Source organism: Talpa occidentalis, unplaced genomic scaffold, assembly GCF_014898055.3.
Source record: "Talpa occidentalis isolate TD23 unplaced genomic scaffold, MPIMG_talOcc4v2.1 talOcc4.4, whole genome shotgun sequence".
Lineage (NCBI taxonomy): Eukaryota > Metazoa > Chordata > Mammalia > Eulipotyphla > Talpidae > Talpa > Talpa occidentalis.
The window spans coordinates 44,198,361-44,213,470 of NW_023604295.1; the positions used below are offsets into that span (position 1 = coordinate 44,198,361).

Here is a 15,110-nt window from a genome sequence, read left to right on the forward strand (position 1 = left end):
ACACTAAAAAAAAAAAAAAGTTTCCAAATGTCCCACCCTTTGTGCACTAACCCACTAGTACTTTAGTATTTCCTGTGGTTGGAAGATTCTGCCCTGTAAAAAAGTAGAAAGGAAGTTTATGATATCACCAGGTCTGAATAGGAAGATACGTGACATACAGGCACTTAAGAGTTTTAAAAAAAGTTTCACCTTATGAAAGTGAGTATACCTTACGGGTTTTATTACCAACAAGTTATGTTTAATAGGAAACACAATGACAAGTCTTTGCCATTAGTGTGACAGTAAGGAGATCAGAACCAGAAAGAGAACTCAGGAACAATAGTGTCCACCAGGAACTTTCTTCCAGGAACTTCATATTTTCTCACAGCTCCTCTCTTATGCAGCCTATTTCCAATTATCCTCCAATAGTAAAGAACTAAAACATGAATAAAAGAACCATTTTAGTCACTAAGTCACTTAGTCACTAAGTAAGAAAGTAGTAATATGCAATACGCCATGTGATAGAGACTTGTAACAGTAAGGCCATGGAGAATCAGATGATTTTAAGTGGTCAAAGGTGATTACACTGCCAGAGGTTTGGATAAAACACAAAGCAAGCCAAATTTGCCTTTGAAATGCTTCATTTTCTTTTCTGCAGAGTTAACCTACTCCTGATTCACTTTTGGCCACTAACCCTAAAGAACTTCATATACCAGAGTACGAAGATCCTGGCTTTTTTAGATAACCAATCATAGTAATCACTAATTTATCTGTTGGCGTAGTCCAGAAGCTTACTGTACCTAGAACTCAATTCCCACAGAAACTACTGTAAGTGTAATTAGGTTCCTTGACCAGTTCATAAGAGCATACTTAGTATATACGGTGCTGAAATCTGGAGATTTTACAGTAACAGTAGAAACAGCATTCTTCTGCCAAGCTCCCTCCCCATCAAAACCTGTCTACGATGAGACAATAATTCTCATCAAATTTTTTTTTATTTTATATAATTCTTACATCTTTTTTCATCTTTGCACAATGTATGCATTTTCATTTGGTTATATTCCCCATACAATTGCACCTCCCCACTTATTTTGACTCTAGTCCTTCTTCTCCCCGCCCCTCCCTCCCCCCAATCAAATTTAGACTTCATTCATGTACTGTTCCTCATTATTTCTCAACCATAAAAGGGGGGAGGGGGTCAGGTCAGTTAATTCTTTTCCCTGGTTAATTTTATTTTCCATACAAAATGAAGAGAATCAGAATTAGGAATGTGCCCTGAAGAGAAAAGGTTAAAGGCAAAAGGAGGCAACTCTCTCTTTTACCAGAGAATAATTAATGTGAATGCTGAAACCAAATGACTATTGATCTGATTTAGCATTTATTAGCTTCGTAATTCTGAACAAGTTTCTTTACATTCCTGAGTCTCAGTTTCCTCACCTGTAAAATAGGGTTGGTGGTATTATAATGTCTATCTGCTCAGGATCCCATCTCGTCTTCCCTTTGGGGAATTATCTCCAGCCTCACTACTTATTCTATATGGCTTTGATTAAAAACTCCCCATCAAAGGGGTGGGCATATGATCCAGGAGTAGCCAACTAAGAGTACCTCAGCCCTGTGACCACAATGTCAGTCCAGCAGTGGGTCCGTACAGCAAGACCAACTAAAGGAGAGGGGCTGCTCAGCTAGAATGAAGTACCGAGTTTTCTGCATAGCATTTTCCAAACAAGGAAAATACCCATGTGCAAAAAAGAAGAATGGAAAAACTGGAACTAAGTCCCTGGCTCCAATTAATTGTTATCCCTAAACCATCTTACCCTTCACAATATCCTTTTTTGCTTAAGCTAGTGTAAGGTTATGTTTCCACCCTCCACAATGGAGAAGAGTTCAGTTATTAACCATTCATTGAGCTGTTGCCAAATTTAATGATAATGTAAGTAAAGTGCCTGGCAATTGCAGCTACTTAATAACTGGATCACTGTTAAAGTTGTTACACCTATAATCAAAAAATATCAACAAAGGGTAAAAGGAAAGCACTGCTAGAAACTAAACCCAAAAGGTAGATAAGTCTAAAATAGCATTCCTGACTGGAAGCAGCAGTTTGGGGAAAAATATGTAGAAAGTAAATCCTTCTGTAATGAGAGAATCAATGGAGGCTCACAGTCATTAACAGACTCCAAATGAATTTGCAGTAGAAAAACTAAGGAATTTAATTGCATTAAAATTCACAATAGAGTAGGACCTTTCCAAAGGAGTTTGGCTTTTTATAAGATCACTGTCTCAATGTTTAAAGAAACCTCAAGTTTACCACTATGATTTTTAAACACCTCCAAACCAATCTCAAAGTTTTAATAATTTATGACATTCTTCATATGGCTTGTAACTACTGCTTTAGTCACTGCTACTTCTAATAGCATAAATTTATAAAGTATATACTACAATTTAAGAAAAGTATCCTTCAACTTAAGAAACAGATGGATTCCTTACAATTGTATATAGAAAGAGCTTCATTATGTAACAGGAAAACACACACACACACACACACACACACACACACACACACACACACACACCCGACCCAAGTGGAAGAATTTTGTAGAAAAATGAAGATTTACCTCCATGGCACTCTGAACACTGCCACATCCCCAAAATAACATCTCTCAGTTAGCTGTTACTACGATATATAGGCTAGGCATTGTGTCCACACAAGCCATGCTCCACAGGAAATACTCCATTAGCTAGACTGAAGAATTCAACCACTACAACCTATAAAGTTCATTATTTTCCCAATATACTAAAAGAATTTGCCCTATTTTAAATGGGACTCTCCTAATGTTTCCTTCAACTGAAAGGAACTAAAATGTAAAATGAGGTGTCATCTGACTTAGCAGTAACTATACACTTACTTTGTTTTGGTTCTCAGTACTATTCTGCAAACACCTTGATTTCCATACAAATTTAAAAACCACAATGCTAAGAGATAAGGAATCAAAAACAATATAAGCTAAGACAAATCAATTATTTCTATGTTACAAACTAGTCACAGAGATAGAAATTTATAAATAAAATTTTTTTAATTTTTAAAAAGATTAAAAAATCGGGGCCTCCCTGGTGGTACAAGGGGCTAAGATGCAACCTGTGAAGTTCACCGCGCCACTACAGCACAAGTTCAATCCCCAGCCAGGGAGGTGACCCACATGGCGCAGCAGACCTCTCCTAACTCACCCGCTGCTCCCCTCAGCAGTGTATTTCAGTTGATCTGCCTGTTCTGTTCCCCGCTCTGTCTCTGGTGAATCCTCTCACCCCCCAAAACTCTGGCCTGTACCCCAGTTCTTGTATGTATAAATAAATAAATCTTTTTTTTTAAAAAAAAGATAAAAACATCAAACAAGTTCTGCAGGTTATTTGTGAAGGGAATAGGATGATTAAAGAAATGAAATAGTGGTAATGAGAAAGATGATGATCCAAAAAGGCAGGGTTCTGAAGGAAAGATGAGCTCTTAGAAATATGATTAGGCAAGCAGATGGGCAGTCTGGTTCTAGTTTCAGGCTGTGCTATGCTACTACTGAAGATCTGTAAGTTTTTCTGGTAAATTCATGGTAGTGGTTAGAAAAAGAGGTATCACATGAAAATTTAAGTAAATCCAGAAACATGAATTTCTAATTTTATATGTTTTACATATAATTTTATAATATATCTCAATTATCATATACCATAAATACCCTCAATGAACTAAAAACCAACTAACAAGATTTCTAATAAATGATTAATAATAAAATCTAGGTTCTTGTCAGGAACTAGAACTGAAAATTTTCTGTTCAATCCTTTCTTAAAACTTGGCTACATGGGCCTCCCCTGGTGGCGCAGCGGTTGAGCACTGGCCTGCGAAGCTGCCCGCAGTCTCTGCCCGCCTGTTTGATCCCCAGCTGCCGGCGAGGGTCCCACATAGCACAACAGACCTCTTCTGCCATGCATGCTGCTCCCCTCAGCAGTGTATTTCGTCAGTCTGCCTGTTCTGTTCCCGGCTCTGGTGAATTCTCTCACCCTCCCGCACTTCTGACTGTACCCAGTGCTTTTATAAATAAACAAATAAATCTTAAAAAAAAATTAAAAAATAAAAACTTGGCTACAAAAACAACATGCATGGAGAGCCTTTACTATGCATGGTTATGAAAGCTATGTAATCTATTTATTCCTTTACACATCTAAATTGTATTCTTAGACCAGGCCAGATTAGACCTTATCACGCCCCTTGCTTACACTAAGCAATAGTATAATAAAAATCACAATTGTTATGCACATTGTTATGCCTGCCAGAAGAATGTTATCCAAACACTGTCTTTCATTATATACATTAGGTCTCAGTAACAGAAAAGTAATGCTTTTATTCAAAGGACATTGTAAATCCTATAAATTCCATTAGCACCCTTTGTTTTGGCCACCAGGAAGCTCAGAGCAATATTTGTAACCCCTTTCTAACAAATGAATGGACTATTTAACTTGCATTTCTAGAAGGAAATGTTATTACTCTAAATTTTTTTCCCTTCACATGATTCTCTTAACATGTATTTTTTTTTTTTCTTTTTTTTTTTGGTAAAAATCCCTCACATCCTTTATGGAATAAGATGGAATGCAAATAAAGAATCCACAACAAACAGAATTGGAAAAGTAAAATTGGAAATTTTACTTCTTTTTTTGAAAGAATAAGGTAAAGGAACAAAAAAAGATTTGCAAAAAAAAATTTTTTAAGTCCAGGCTAGCTCCACAATTTATATTCAAGCCAATATTCTAGAATGTTGACATCTGTCTGCAGCACTATAAAATAACTGAAACTCGAATGACCATTGCCACTAAACAAAACTGACTTTCAAATAAATATTTCAATTTTTTCCTAAAAAAGAAAAAGAAAGCAAGAAACAGGCTAAGAAATCATTTCTGGTATATTTAAATACAATGAACACATTTTCTAGTTTAAACTTTTAGGAACCCCAATGAAAGATAATAACTCATTACCTTACAGATGACCCAGGTGATCTAAGTAATTACAGATCTTCGCTAAGGTTTTATTCTGAGCCTCTGAAAGCATCAGTGGGCATTTCTACCCTCACAGTTTCAACATCTATGCTAGATTCCAAAATGTCTACCCCACCTCAACTGGACTGCCTTGTGAGCTCTGTTGTCTTCCTCACCCTTTGTAATCAAAGACATTTCCAAAGACCTCATTTTATCCAATTCCAAGGCTTCAGTCATCTTTGTCCCATCCTTCTCATCATCTTTGATATTTAATCATATCAGACTTAACGGTCTTTTGAAGTATTTTTCCAGGTGGTATATTTTTATTTGCGCTCGTATTTTATCAGTTCAGGCCATAATTATAAGTTGACATCTTTCCTCCCAGATTTTCCATTTCACCTTATATTCTACATATCAGTATTGTTTCTATTACTGAGTCACTTCCATCAAGTCTGTAGTAACACCTCCCTATATCATATTATATCAAAGTGACATCCCTTAATATGAACTTTCAGGTAAATTCAGGATCTGGCTCCATACTAATTAGTTCACTTTTCTCATAAACTATCTCTAAACCATCATTTCACTACATCAGGCCAAGCAGATTAATGCATCTACATGCTAAGTCACAGGGTAGCCTGCTTTCCCACATCTGGAATGTCTTCCTCTCTGTCTTACCCAAAACGTACTAATTCTTCAGGACATGATTCATATCTCATTGCAATATGAAGAATCCTATCATAATTCTTATAAATCTTGTTCTTATCTGACAAAATGTATCAGTATCAAAGTGCTAAGGAGTTGACTGCTCTCTGATTGTTTGTTATGCTCTCCAAGGTTGCCTTATCTATGCCCATGGTTTTAATTACCAGCTGTAAGCTGATGCCTAATCTTAATCTCCATATTTGTCTTTCATCACTAAGTTTCAAACTTATACTGCCTACCCGACAGTGCCTCGTGGATGTCTAATGGGTATCTCAGACTTACAGAACTCTCTAATTTTATAAGTAAAATATTAATCTTCCAGTCTTATTCATTTCATCCCCATTACCCACCCCAGCACCTTAGGCCAAAAATTCGAAGATGATTCTTGAGTCTCCTCTTACTCTCACATCCCACTTTAATCATTTGGGTAGATTTGTTGGTGCTACTCCCAAAATATAGCTTAAATATATAGCCACCTCTTATCATTATCACTATCACTCAAGTTAGAAGCATTACCTCTACCTGACCTTCTCCAGTAGTCTCCTAAATGACCTTTCTGCTTTCACCCTTAGAGTTCATTTTTCATAGAGCAGCCAAGATTATTCACTCAGTACCAAAATCAGAATATCTAACTCTCCCTCCAGTTTAAAACTCTCTAATGGTTACCTATTAAATTAGACGCAATTCAAACTCCTTATCACAGCCTACAAATTCCTACATAACCTGTCCTATTCTTAACTTTCTAAGTTCATCTTCTGCCACTCTGTTAATAATCTATATTGACTTTCTTTCCATGCCTTGATCTGTATTGAAGGTCTTCCGTGCTGGCTATTACCTCTGCTCCTCAGGCACAGCATCCTTTCCATGACTGCCTTCTTTCTCACCATTCAGATCTCTGCTCAAATGTCACCCTCTCAGCGAGGCCTGACCACTATAAAGTGACTCTCCATTCCATTGCCCAGTTTTACTCTTTATATATAATAACCAGTGATGTGTGCTATACTCTCTCATTAGAATGCAACCCTTATTAATTTCTCTGAGGACAGGTATCACATAAGCTTTTAATATTTTCCATTACAGTGTGCCCTCACCTATAAGATATCCAATAAATACCCAGTAACGAACTTATAAGGAAGACTATCTGCAATCTGCAAACCTTAAAATTTTCTAAAACCAGATATAAACACAGAATAGCTGCACAAATGATGATAAAATGATGACTATTTAGTTTAAGTTCAGAACCATGCAATTCTTGAATGGGACAAGTTTTCTTAAACTAATCAAATACTAGTTTCTACTGCAACCACTTATCTTCGTTGAAATTACAACCACTTAGCAACTGATTCTAATGGAGTAAACTGAAGTCTTACTTAATGTTATAATGTCCCGTTTTCAATGTACATCTATCAGGAAGCTGAGCAAGTTTCTTCGAGAGCATTTTAAAATATTTTCTGCACTCTTGCACGCCTGTGCCTTGATCATAGTCAGTAGAAGCAGAAAGGGGCAGTCCATCTCTGACACGAATGACTGAAGCAGATAAAATCATAGACATTTCAATCAAGAGAGAAGACCTAAAACAAAACGAACAATTTGGGTTAGACAATAATTAAAGCCAACGTTGATAAACATAGCACAAAAGTATACAATCCACTAATAATCAAACACATAATAATTACAACAATGACATACTATGCTTTCCCTATTACTTTTCAAAAATAATGCTGCTTTCTGACATTCTTACAAATGTGCATAGAAGTAAATATTGGAGTAAACATCATTCTCAAAACAATATGGTGATATTCAAAAGGTTAAAAATATTTATGCCTTTTGACATTAGTAAATTTAAATTGCAACCCAATTCTGAAGAAAGTAATCAGAAACAGACAAAAATTTAAATAAAGACATTCTTTCACAGAAATAACTGGAAACAACCTAAACATCCAGGGGATGATTAAATAAATTATAACCAAAAGGCAGATCATGATGCAGCAACTCAACACTGTATTTGTAAAAAGTAATTTAATATTGGCAAAATTCATATGTTTGGGAGGAAAAACATCAAGACAGAATCTTTAAATAATATTTTCCATAAATCTAAAGAAAAGGAAGGAGAGAGGGATAAATGGAGAAACTGATACTGAAAGGAAACATGCCAAAATAAGATTTATGCCTATTGCTAGGAACTAGCATAGTGGTTATTACAATTTTATAATTCCTTAAATTTTCATAATATCCCACAATAAGCATGTATTTTATAATCAGAACAACATTTTTATTTAAAATAAATCATAAAGTCAAAGGATATTGGTTTCAATATTGTTCATAATTTTTTGGTAGAAAATAAATTATAATGGCTGCATTTACTAGTTTATAATCATGCTTTACAAAAATAGATAAAAGAACTTCATGTTTATAGGCCTGGGTTTGGGGGAAAAAACAACAGATGCAGTTCAACTTTGACTTAAAAAAAATACAGTATTTCTCAGTTTATCTTGTGTAAGGATCATTAGAAGTTTACTTAGAAATGAAGATTTCTGGGCCTACCTCCAAAAATTCCCCATTGAGTGGGGGCCGAGAATATTTCATTTCTAACAAATCCCTCAGGTAATTGCAATGTTTATTGTCTAATGTTCACACTGAATCTAAAACACTGAATTAAAATATGCTAACAGTTTCAAATTAAATAACTTTTCTGCCAAACCACAGAGTGCACAATGTCACCAAATGCTTCTCCCTCACTAGCACTAAGGACAAAAACTGGAAATTTTGGTAACAATTTCACAGACTTTTTTCAATATATTGTATATCAGGGACTAAATTAACCCTTACCTACCAGTTTAGGTAGGTCAACATTATCTCATCCCAAAAAGGAAAAACTGAGTATGCACACACACACACACACACACACACGTATATGTGTATATCACAAAAAGTCATAAAAAAACAATTGATACCAAATTTAAATTAGATCTTAATTTTCATTGTTGTGTAAAGGTGAAATCTGACCATCCATTCATGATGGCAACTGAGATAACAAAAACTAACCCAAATAATAAATCTAATGTATTAAATTTATTCCCCACATTTCCTCTTTGCATGACGAAATGAGAGAATAGCTAGGTATCAATGTGTCATTACTGTTCAACAGTTTTCTTCTCCATTCATTTAAAAGGAAAAAATCAGGAGGAATTAAATTAGCTTTTGTCATAATGGAATTTTCAAATTAAAATGCCAACATGACATATCCAAATCTTTTTTTCTATAAAACCAGTTCCTCTTAAAATAGTAGCAAAAGAAAGTTAGGATCGGGCCTCCCTGGTGGCGCAGCGGTTGAGCGCTGGGTTGCGAAGCTGCCTGCAGCCTCTGCAGCGCCGGTTCAATCCCTGGCTGCTCCCCGGCCTCCGGAGGAGGGTCCCACATGACGCGCAGACCTCTCCTGCCGCCCGCTGCTCCCCTCAGCAGTGTACCTCGGTCCTTCTGCCTGCTCTGCTCCCCGCTCTGGCTCTGGTGAATTCTCTCACCCTCCTGCGCTTCTGACTGTACCCAGTGCTTGTATAAATAAATAAATAAAATCTTTAAAAAAAAAAAGTTAGGATCCCTCAAGGAATAATAGCTGTACTACAAAGCCCTTTTTAAAACTGTTACCATGCTTTATTTATTAAAGCACAAGGGTAACATTTAGCATAAATGTAAGGAAAATGCTTACTTCATACCCTTCAGCATTTATTATGAAACTATAAAACTTTTGTCTTTCCAGAAGTTTACTGCAACACAATGACCTCTCTGGGAATTAATAGGAGGCAGGGTTATGACTGCAGCCAAACAGCTATATTCTTAGTATTTAAAAGCATTATTTTATATCTGCTCTTTCTAGGATCCTAACAGAAGTATAGGAACAATCTTTATTATAGGGTAGCAACTTTCCTGTAATCTTCAAAATTATTCTTTTCTCTTTAATGACCTGAAGGACAGAAAGATATGATTCATTCTTTCTAAAATATATGCTAAGTGGGCCTCCCTGGTGGCTCAGCGGTTGAGCGCTGGGTTGCAAAGCTGCCTGCGGCCTCTGCGACGCCGGTTCGATCCCCGGCTGCTCCCCGGCCACCAGAGGAGGGTCCCACATGGCGTGCAGACCTCTCCTGCCGCCCGCTGCTCCCCTCAGCAGTGTACTTCGGTCCTTCTGCGTGCTCTGCTCCCCGCTCTGGCTCTGGTGAATTCTCTCACCCTCCCGCGCTTCTGACTGTACCCAGTGCATGTATAAACAAAACAAATAAATAAATAAAACATGCCTCTATTAAAAAAAATAAATAAATAAAATATATGCTAAGAATACCAATCTGTGAGTTCCATTCACTTAAATTTATTATGTTCTATGTCAAACATAATGGATTACATACATTTGGAATACATACTTCTCACCATCAAGAAGCATCAGTCCAGAATTAAAGAAATTCAAATGAAAAGAGCAAGCACAATGAAAGCTGTGTTGCTCACCGCATAACTAACTGGGAAACCATAATTAGACAAACTTGCATTTCAGATATTACTAATATACACCTTTCAGCTTCTAACTAAAAGCACATCATACCAGTGATACGCCCTGTTTCAAATTCTTATAAGGTTGTCAGAGAACTGTTTGAGATTTATCTAATGAGATAAAATTAAATCCTCTTTTCAGAGTGATTTAATCTAGTTTGTGAACTAATGGAAGAAACCCAGGTGACAGTTCAATAAACAACACTAGGCTTGACTAATTTATAGGCAGATTTCCATCACCTTAGGATAAGCAATCTCTCTTCAATCAACTCAATAAATATACCTCCACCCTTTTTTCATTCTACCTGGGATTCTTTTTTTTTTTTTTTTGGTAGGCCCCTCGCTGGTGCCCGGGGAATGAACCGGCGCTGCAGAGGCTGCGGGCAGCCTTGCAGCCCAGCACTCAACCGCTGTGCCACCAGGGGAGGCCCTTACCTGGGATTCTTAATACAGTCCCTTAAATGTTATCTGTACTGTGCTAGTACAAAAGGTATCTTTCACCTCAATGCCAAGTTAGGATTAAAGTACCTTAGAATGTAGGAAGTGGAGGAAGCAATGGAAACTGCGAAGAGGTTACAAAACTGCATGGAAAATTTTAGGAGAAGCAGTGGTTTTATCAAGGCCATAGGTATGCTTTTTAGACTACTGGTTCATTTTTCCTTTTCTTTAACATTGAAAAAACATGACATAAGACTTTAGTCAGCATCTCATAGGGAATCTGATTACTTGCCTATATATCCTTTCCCCAAAACAACTGCTGGAGGAAAAAGCCTAAATAAAAATTTAGGCAGGTCTGGGTAAATATTTATGTACAGGCTGTTATGTACAGGCTGAGGAAAATAAACTCTTTAAATGACAAACAACTACAGCAATGATTAGCACCATTTAGACACAATATAATGAGAGGCTAACCTCCCTTCTTCAGAACTTTGTGGAATAATGACTGTGGGCACAAGGTACCAGGGAAGAAATATCTCAAAAAGCAAAGAAAATTGAATGTATAAGTAAATTTTAGATATACTTTCCATCAAGATGCTTTCACATTTTAAGATAAAATGCATTTTAATTATTTTCCAAATGCCAGTCTTATCCAAGTACCATTTTCAGAGTTCTTACCACATCTGCATTCTACCTGTCCTATTATTACTTAATATAGGTCTCTCGATTGATTTTTTTTTTTTTAACCTATCCTTACCAACAGTATGGTGAAATTAGTTTTGAGATATTATGTTTTTCTCCTAATTTATATTAAAATAAATTTCTTTTTGTTTCCTTCAAATGTGTATGCACAAAATTTTTTAATGCTCATCTGCTTATTCAGGTTATCTTGCATATCTGATAACAAAATTTGGGAGCCACTATCTTGGTACATTATTTTATTAAAATGCTAAGATCTGTGGGAATTGGGGATGGGAGTTATATGGGGAAGAAAACCATACTAATTATGAGACACAAGGTGGTGACAAAATTGAGTGAAAAAGGAAGGATTTTTCCACATCATGATTAGCAGTAAGGTACTCGGGAGACAAAATTTAAAGGGGAAAGAATAATAAGGGTAACCAGGATTTATTTCGTAGCCTTGCCTGTGCCCTTTACCCCATCAGCAGCCTTTACTACTCCTATTATAGGTGTTTGCACTGCACAGTATACATAAGACCTCAAGGTCCAAAGGAGATCATACCCATATCCAGGCACAGGCCCTTCAACATATGCACAAATGTGTCATTCCCCAACATTTGTGAAGAACCTAGCTTAAAAATAGTGAGGTTAAGTATAATCTCTTTTCACCGGTGAGGAACTGAGGCTTTCTCAATGTCACATTGCCAGTATGGCAGAATTGATACTGAAACCTAAATTTGTTACAACTCTAAGTCACTATAATACATTAGCCTCTTACAGCCAATGAGGGGTAAAAACCCAGTGATAAACTAAGTTACTCACTTTGAAATAATAATAAAATACTAGCTTACGTTTTCGTTAAGAGGCAGTTCAGTACAGTAGTTAACAGGATGGACTCTGGAACCAGTCTGCCTGAGCACCAATTCTGGCTCCACCTTGTATCAGCTGTGTAACCTTGAGCAAATTTTGCCTTTCTATACTCAATTTCCTCACCTGTAAATTGTTTCCACTAATAGTATCTATCTCAAAGGGCTATTTTAAAGATTCTAATAGTACGCATCTCATAGGAACAGGTAGACACAAACAATGCCTCACAGACTAAAAGTGCAACATTAAATGCTATTGAGTGCTCTCTATAGACTAGGCACTTTACACACATTCCCTCAATTAAATCTTACAATAACCTGTGAGGTAGGTATTTTCATTCCATTTTACCTTTGATGAAATTCAAGCTCAGAGGGGTTAAGTAATTTATTCAATCTTATTATTTTACTAACCTTGAGGTCACTAATTCAACCCTCTATTTGATCTATTTTGCTTACATAGAATTCTGCAGAGTTTTTTAAATTTTTACTTTAATTTTGGGGCTTATATTTTTGCTCTTCCATATGTGCATATGTTCCACTCACCTTCAATCAAATTTTTTCAAGCCGGTCAGCGACAGAGTAGGAATTTAAGCTCTCGGCTACCCTGTGAAACATTACCTCTCAAAACAACGAAGGTTCTTACTTAACTATATGGAAAGGAATGTCACAGGAACCAAGAAGTCTGAGTGTCGTTCATACACCAATATAAAATTCACTCAGATTTTAAAAAATGAATCATACACCAGAAAAGCACTAAACTGACGTCACAGTTCTCAATATAGGAAATGCCTAGATAACAGATTCTAATACTGAACTAAAAGCTTCATACACCAGAAAATATAGGTATCGCGTTAAATACTGCCTAATTCCTTCTTATCTCAGCACCTGAGCAAATGCCTGTAAGGGGACTGTGATTCAGAGTTTTTAAAAGTGGCTAATCCACCAGTGTGAAACACTATAACTCAGGGTTTTGGCTTGGCTGAATACGCACAGGAGGGGCTGGTTTTCAAGCTCTCCAACTGCTGCCTATGAAACTAAACAGCAAGAGAAAAGTCGAAAGCTGGCTTCATTGGCAAAAAGATTCAAATCGTCTGGGGCCCGGCCTCCTACTTTGGAGCCCTCTTCCACCTGTCGTGCCAATCGCTCGGGTCCCTGAATGCCATAACGATCCCAAAGTGCCACTAACTGGGCCTCGTGAGGGTTCCAAGTCTACGCAGGCAAATCTCAATGGTCATTCAATTCCCACAAAGCACAGAGTAAGTCACTAGTTCCAATCCCACACTGCTACAAGAAATAGGAAACGCCACCTCAAGTTTTCAGGACCACCGAAGCAGCCCAGGTGGATCTCGGTGTTACTGACACCTGGGCGCCAAGAAATGCCCACTAACTCCGGCAGCCCACAGCCACCGTCGAGCTTCTTGCTCTGGGTGTCCAGCAGTCAAGGCAGGGTAGCAGACGGGGCAACCGCCGCCCGCGCGGCCCCACGGACCCCCTCAAGTGGGAAGGGAAAAGGTCCCCTCAAACCCGCCCCATCAGAGCTCCGCGGCTCCCCCCCCCCCACCGCACAGGCTTGGTTCCCGCCGACTAGGAGTCTGTAGTAATGATGGCGAGGGCCGAGGCCGTGGCCGGAGGTGAGGAGAGCCAAGGGAGCGGCGGGGCAGGGCTCCAGAGACCCCACGAAGGGAGGAATGAGGATTGAGACGGGCCGAGAAGTACCTGTCGAGTCGGGACTCGCCGCTCCGAGTGACGCGGCCGCGCAAGGCATTGTGGGGCCAGGGAATGCTCTTTCCGCGGAGCTGCCCCACGTCCTACGTGGCTGGCGCACAGCTGAGTCAAGCCCCGCCCAGTTCCCCTCGGCTCGCCCAGGCCAATCAGGTTCCGGGGAAACACGCAGACCCGCCCCTTCCCAGGACCTGAGTTAGTCCCGCCCCCTTCAGGATAGATTGTAGGTTCTCGCGCACCTGCGCCGAGCTATTGGAAAATATCTGGTGACAGCCATGCTGTCGCTCAGAAATAAGGCTCCTTTCTCCCTCCTGCCGCTTGTATCTGGAGGCAGTTTGTCTCTCACAAGCTTCCCTACAGCAAACATATCCAGGGGAGGGAAGCGAGGAAGCTTCTGTGAGTGAGCAGGTGAAGGACCTGTCCCATCTACCTCCACACATAAGGTAACTTTGCCCCAGAAGTGGTAGATGGTGGCCCTGTGGCCCCTTCCAGCCTTGGCATTGCTTGCAAAGTATTGTTAAACACTCGCTGACTGTCTTCGATGTGCCAAACACCGTGTTAGGCATTGGGTTATAGGAGTGAACATAACAATAGGTGGAATCCAAGGTGTAATAGAAGGAAGAAATGTTAAAGCATATATCATTACAAATCGTGATCATACTATGAAGGAAAATTAGTGCTTGGGATTATGGATTAATTCTGAGACTCTCAGGGATGAATACTTTGAAGAAGTGTCATTTAGGCTCCAGTCACATGAAAAAGCCTTAATGATTGTTCCAGGCATGAAAAAATTTGGCGTGTTCTAGGAACTGAAAGGGTCTCGGTATGATGGAGTGTAAGCTTGGATTGAGATGAAGCAGGGGCCATTCCCTGCAGGCTCTTATTAGTTGAATTATAGATTTTAGACTGTATTTTGGAATGCATCCTAAGGTCAGTGGGCAGTAGTAGAGAGCAGTAAGTAAGAGGTGATTTACATATGTAAGGCTCACTCAGACTATTTGGAGGGAATAGTTTGGAAATGGAAGGCCAGTTTTACAGCACTTCCATTAGTTAAGGCCAGAGATAATGGTGACTTGAACTAGGGTAATGGCCTTAGAGACAGATCATTTCAAGACATAAAATTGGAAGGTGGACTCAAAGGAACTTAATATCAGATTTATTTGCCAGGAAGGG

The 15,110-nt window shown here is 38.5% G+C and overlaps 1 protein-coding gene across 1 annotated transcript in view; it reads right to left on the reverse strand.

Annotated features, from left to right (window-relative positions):
* Window positions 1–14,021, reverse strand: part of SEC22A (SEC22 homolog A, vesicle trafficking protein) — a 57,069-nt gene extending 43,048 nt beyond the window's left edge. Inside the window, exons 1-2 of the mRNA XM_037525433.2 lie at window positions 13,932–14,021; window positions 7,065–7,265 (exon numbers count right to left, since the gene is read on the reverse strand). Coding sequence (XP_037381330.1) covers window positions 7,065–7,246 — 182 coding nt within the window. The 5' untranslated portion in view covers window positions 7,247–7,265; window positions 13,932–14,021. The remainder of the gene's footprint in view (window positions 1–7,064; window positions 7,266–13,931) is intronic.
* Window positions 14,022–15,110: the final 1,089 nt, after the last annotated feature.